Below are 6444 nucleotides of genomic sequence, written 5' to 3'. Positions count from 1 at the left end.
ACTAAGTTCCAGGAACACCATTCCCTCCACACCCAAGAAAATGTGAGTGCTGAGTTAATCCAGAATTCATGTTCACCCCAACTGCCTCACTAGTACTAATTTAGAGTCATGATTCTTTCTGACACTTACAGTTTAGACATATAAACTCATGTTAAGTGACAACTGGTCTGTCAAAAGTACAGGAAAAGAAAGAACAATTATTTAATTAAAACCTTTCTAGTTTTTTGTTTTTGATTATTGTTCAAGTTGCTGTTCTCTAGCAAGAAGCAGTTTCCATGGCGTCCACCTGAAATCTTATTGCTTTGCAGCCATGGCATTCCTTCCCTCCATTGACAACACGAAGATCAAACAGTCACTCCAGTGATCGATTGACATGGCTTTCGTGGGGGGAGGGGATTGGCAAAGAAAAGACTGAGACAAAATGGCAACTTAAACATGTCAGCATACAATGGTTTTAAGAGCCAGGCGGTGCAGAGGCAGACGGATTTCTGAGTTCCAGGCCAGCCTGGTCTACAAAGTGAGTTCCAGGACAGCCAGGGCTACACAGAGAAACCCTGTCTCGAAAAACCAAAAACCAAAAACCAAAAAAACAAAACAAAAAACAACCAACCAACCAACCAAACAAACAAAAAAACCCCAATGGTTTTAAGAGGGAAAGAGATAGATGATAGAGAGAAAAACATTATTCTAGACAAATGAAATAGCACTGAAAGCCCATGAGTCAAGCCACAGCCCAAACCGTGTCCTACAGAGGTTTCCTTTGTTTTTAATAAAACCTCTCCCTAAATATGACTTTTAATCTTCCCCGGATGAGGCCTCATCCTCAGAGCCTTCGTCTCCGGACTTCTTTTCTGGAGGGCTTTCTGCTTCCTCATCCTCTTCTTGGGGAGAAGGAGTTTTTTCCTTTGATTTCTTTGAAGCTGTGGGGCGACCCACTTTCGCTTTGCCTTTCACTGGACTTGGCGTCACTGAAACATGGAAAGTAACAATTTGGGAAACAGAAGAAAAATACCTTTTAAAAAAATCAGTTACAAAAACAAAAGTCTGTAAGTATAAAAATTTATTCCATCTCACTAAGAAGGAAACATACGAAAAGGCGCGTTACTCCTAGTGAGGATTAGGTAACATTCTGAGCGGAAACTACAACTATCAAACAGGTTTGGAAGCTCTAAAATATGGCGAGATGAGTAAAACTTTTTAACAAGAAACATATTAATTATATTTGCCAGAATGAAACTCTAAGCAAATCTAGACTTCTTATTTAACAAATTAGCTTGAACCAGGAAAATACCTGGCAAAGGCTTTGAAGACCCAGGAGATAAATCTTTACTCTCAAAGGTAGTTTGGTTTCTGCTATCAGTATCCTGACAGAACAGAAGATGAGAATGGAAAGCCTTCCCCAGCTGCTAGGACTACTGTCCCCAGAAGCAGCCAAGGCTTCCTGAATCTCTATTAAGGTACATTGTGTCTGAAATGAAGATGTCATTCCTACATATTGTCCAAGCCCATAGACTCTTTTCATTAAAACAAGACAAGACCTTATTTATTTTATATACAATGTTGTTTGCCTGCATTCATGTTTGTGTGAAGATGTCAGGTTACAGAACTGGAATCATAGACAACTGTGAGAGACCATGTAGGTGCAGGGAATTGAACCCAAGTCTACTTAACTACTGTGCTATCCACTATCCATCCCTTCAGCCCATTCTTTCTGTTTTTTTTTTTTTTTAAAAACCCAAAGATTTACTTATTATTATAAATAAGTACACTGTAGCTGTCTTCAGCTGCACCAGAAGAGGGCGTCAGATCTCATTACGGGTGGATGTGAGCCACCATGTGATTGCTGGGATTTGAATCAGGACCTTCGGAGAAGCAGTCAGTGCTCTTACCCACTGAGCCATCTCGCCAGCCCTTTTTTTTTTCCCAAGACTATCATTTCTAATTACATGCGTATGTGCGTGCCTGTGCATGTGTGCAGGTGGCTAAGTCAGCTGGAGTCACAGACTTCCAAGTGAACAAAGGGAAAGAGTGCTGAGAATGGCGGAGGAGCGGGGCTTGGGAGCTAAGCACTACTGAGTCAGTAGTTAGTCACACAATGTGGCTATGGATCTGAACTTGGGTCCTCTGGAAGCAGTATGAGCTTACTCACTGAGCCATCTCTTCAGCCCTCACCAGTCTTGAAGGGAACAAAGGCACATGTGTAAGACAGAACCCCTTTGGATTTCTTGTATTTCTACGAGATAGATATAGGGCCAATGCTGAGGCAACACTTTAGTTTTTGAGAAATGTGGTTTTCCTCTCACAGGTCTCACCTGTAGCCTTTAGTCTGGGTTTGGGCATTTTCTTTTCTTTTCTCTCAGGTTTGGACTTCTTAACCATCTTTTTGTTTTTCTTTTTGGAACTGCCGTAATCACTATCATCGTCGTCTTCCATTAGGAAATCTTCGTCGCTGCCAGAATCTTCTGAGAGGAAAGAAGAATTTCAACGTCCAACTTAAATGTACACATCCTTCCAAGTGAACAAAGGGAAAGAGTGCTGAGAATGGCGGAGGAGCGGGGCTTGGGAGCTAAGCACTACTGAGTCAGTAGGAAGCACAATGCCACGGTGGAGTTGCCCCTGCCCACTGAAGGATGGGCACAAGATGGACCTTACATATGCTACACGACTGACTTGTTCTAAATACTTTCTAAAATTTAAACTTATGAACAACTCTTTTGAAGAACTTGTTGAAAATGGAATGTGTAAGACACAAGATCTGGCCCCAGCATCCAAGAGGCTCAAGTCAGAAGATGGCAAATTTGAAGCCAGCTCTAGCCACATAGTGAGACCAAACAAGCTGTTGGAGATGAACAGCTCAGAGGTACAGCACTTGCCTATCTATACTCACTGTGCAGGACCCTATGATTTTGAACCCTAGTACTAAAAGATACAAGCCTGGAACCCTTAAGTACCAAGTAACTTTGGTAGCTGCATCACTCTCATGTATACTGTTGAAACTAAACTGAACTGACTGCTAGTTTTTTTAATACCAACTGTAAATAATGAAACAAGAACACTCTATAAAGTAGGACTTCATATAATCTGAACAACCTGTGTGTGTGTGTGTGTGTGTGTTTAGTATCTAAACTATGTAACATTTTGGTAATTTGAAGTGGTCTACAATCCTATGACAGGCTAAAATGCAAATTGTAAACAAAGTACCCATTAATAATGGTTATTATAATATTCACTCAGTGTTTAAACACAGAATAGAAACTATAATAAATGATGGACAACCATAAAATTCTGTTTATGTAAAAAAAAAAAAAAGATTCAATGTATAGTCATTTCCTTTTTAAAATTCAGGATTGGATAGCTCTATTGCTAAATTCTACTAAATCCTATTTTTCACTTATATAAATATACATGCACAGAAGATCCTCTGGAAGAGGAGAGGCGGAGCCACTCCCTATCCCCATAGTTCTATCTTTTCCTTTCCTTTCAAGACAGGCCTGTGTCACTACAGATGCACAGTGTTATCTTTTAACAAGTAGTATCTACTTACTGTAAGGAACTGGATACAAACGTTTACCTAGAAAATACCACAACTGCAAAGAAGAACCCAGACTGGAGCTGCAGTTCCACTCACAGAATCTTGCCCAGCATGCACAGAGCTTTGGGTCTCCATAAAACCAGGAGCGGTGGTACCGGTGCAACAGTACAGTCCAGGCTACCCTCAGCTACACACTAAGTTGAGGGCAACATGATGGGTTATAGAGGGACCAGTCTAAACCAACAAGCAAAGGACAGTTCACATACTCTCCTGGAATGGCGCCTCATCATCTTCTTCCGGCTCTTCCTCGCTGCCAACATCTTCCAAGAGCATCTCTCTCTGCTTAGAAGCTGCTTTAGATGCTGCCTGTCGTTGCTGGCGTACATTTTTATGATCATCTTTTTCATCTTCGCTGTCTTCTGCAATGTAAAGTTACAGTGATAGAACAATCAAAGCCTTTTGCATCTGCAGATACAGAATATAACAGATTATTCACTCAAAAAGGAATGAAATCTACCATTATTCCACTTAGAGGATGAAGAGTTCAAGACCTATTTGTACTTCAAAGACTGATTTAAAAAAAAATTGGGGCGCTGGAAAGATGGCTCAGCAGTTAAGAGCACTGACTACTCTTTCAGAGGTCCTGAGCTTAATTCCCAGCAACCAAATGGTGGCTCACAACCATCTGTAATGGGATCCAATGCTACCTTCTAGTGTGTCTGAAGACAGCGACAGTGTCTGAAATAAATAAATCTTTTAAAAAAAGGAAAATCTTGCGTAGTGGTGCATGCCTTTAATCCCAGCACTTGGGAGGCAGAGGCAGGTAAATTTCTGAGTTCAAGGCCAGCCTGGTCTACAGAGTGAGCTCTAGGACAGCCAGGGCTACACAGAGAAACCCTTGGCTCAGGAAAAAAAAAAAAAAAAAAAAGAAAAAAAGAAAATCTTGAAAATATAGTGCTAATGTTAAAAATCAACTTAAATTAAAAATAAATGTAATTGTAATATATAAAGACTTGAGTGGCCACAAAAATTACAAAGCTGAATTATAAACTAAAAATTATAAACAGTTTCTCTAAAACTTTGTAACTGTTTAATCCTAAAATTATCAATCACATGCAAATCTATGTTTACAGATTTTAGAAGCTAAAGTCAAAAACATACTTCAAAATACAAGAAGGCCTTCTTTCCAATTATCTCTACCCTAAGATTTAAAACACAAAAACAATGCTGAACTACTACTCCTTATAATGAATTGGTGACCTTTTCAATTTAGAAGAAGGCAGAGGGAAATCTTTAAAACACATTTAGATGAGACAGCTAAAAATCTGTAGAAAAGATTATAAAAAATTACGCTCATATACTAAATGAATTAATATTTCATCAATAGTTAATTAGTTTGCTATATGTAAGGCATGTTGCTAACCTACTAGTTCCAGACTAAACTTTACTCATTAATTCACTCACCTATTCTTTGGGTTTTTTTTAAGACAGGGTTTCTCTGTGAAGCCCTGGCTGTCCTCACTCACAGAAGATCCACCTGCCTCTATCTCTGGAGTCCTGGAATCAAAGGTGTGTACCACCATAACCAGGCAACTAAGCTTTATTTTACCAGTCTCTAATGAACAGCTCTGTCCTAAACTTTTAGACTTCCCTACTCTATTAAGGTTTAATTGTCAGTTTTTCTCCTTAAAAAAACAAAACAAGCAAACAATGAACAACAACAAAACAGGGTGCCGAAGAGCTGGCTATTCAAGTAAGATTTGTTGCTCTTGAAGAGGACCCAGGTTCAGCTCCCTCACCTGTGTAACGTTTCATAACCATCTCTCTAGCTCTAGAGGATCAAGCACCCTTTTCTGGTCTCTGTGGACCCAAGGCATGTACAGGTTACATAAACATACATTCAGGAGGAACACTCATACATATTAAAGACATAGTACCTTTTATTTATTCTTTTTTTTTGGGGGGGAAACACATAATACAATGCATTCTGATCATATCCTATCTTCCTCCACCACTCCACTCCAACTCCCTGAAGTTGGGAGTAACTCCCAACATGCACCCCTTCTAACTTCATGGTGTGTGTGTGTGTGTGTGTGTTTAAATAAGCCAGTAAGTCCAATTAGTGTTGTCAATGTATGAATAGGTATGAGGCCTTCCACTGGAGCACAGGCAAACTACCAGTGATCACTTTCCAGCAGCTATTGACTGTCAAAGAGTTCCTAAGCCATGGTTGAGTTTTGTGAGGCTCTCCCCTTTATGGTCAATGTTTAACCACTTCTATGCCAAAAATCTCATCTAGAGACAATTACAGAATAAATCTGACTAATGCAGACCATAAAATTAATCGACTTAGGAAAAGTTGTGCTTAATACAAGTACAGAGCATTCAAACATTCAATAAAGGTAAGAAATTCAAATTAATGTTCAGAGGGCAGATGAATGCCAAGTCACACCACATTATCACTGGGTACAACTTAAGTAGTAAGGAAGGCAAAACATCTCAGCAGAGAAAATTTAGCTAGCAGAAAAGGGAGACCCAGGAAGACAAAGGAGGGGCATACTGGTCAAAATTTAAGTACCAAGAGACAGTAGGGACTACAATTCTCAATCCTCAAGAGTTAAAATACCAACAGTAGGATTAACCGGGCTTTCCTCAAACTCACAGATCTACCTGCTTGCTGTGTTATTTTACTTTCAATTATGCATACTTGTGAATTATGTGCATGTAAACAAACACAACTGGCTGAGGAGACCTGAGATACCTGATATCCCCAGAGGTAGAGTTACAGAAAGTTGTAAACCACCAGATGTGGGCACTGGCCGGGCGTGGTGGCGCATGCCTTTAATCCCAGCACTCGGGAGGCAGAGGCAGGCGGATTTCTGAGTTCGAGGCCAGCCTGGTCTACAAAGTGA

General features: G+C 40.0%; 1 protein-coding gene across 2 annotated transcripts in view; it reads right to left on the bottom strand.

Moving 5' to 3' along the window:
• Window positions 1-575: 575 nt before the first annotated feature.
• Nucks1 (nuclear casein kinase and cyclin dependent kinase substrate 1) overlaps window positions 576-6444 on the bottom strand; it is an 18715-nt gene continuing 12846 nt past the window's right edge. Inside the window, exons 5-7 of one of the 2 annotated variants that reach the window (XM_021166955.2) lie at window positions 3799-3951; window positions 2313-2462; window positions 576-968 (exon numbers count right to left, since the gene is read on the bottom strand). In XM_021166955.2, the coding sequence (XP_021022614.1) occupies window positions 796-968; window positions 2313-2462; window positions 3799-3951 (476 nt within the window). In that variant the 3' untranslated portion in view covers window positions 576-795. The remainder of the gene's footprint in view (window positions 969-2312; window positions 2463-3798; window positions 3952-6444) is intronic. The other variant, XM_021166964.2, reaches the window with a different exon arrangement.

This window comes from Mus caroli, chromosome 1, assembly GCF_900094665.2.
Source record: "Mus caroli chromosome 1, CAROLI_EIJ_v1.1, whole genome shotgun sequence".
In the NCBI taxonomy this organism is placed as follows: domain Eukaryota; kingdom Metazoa; phylum Chordata; class Mammalia; order Rodentia; family Muridae; genus Mus; species Mus caroli.
This window is presented reverse-complemented; position numbering and strand designations above follow the sequence as displayed.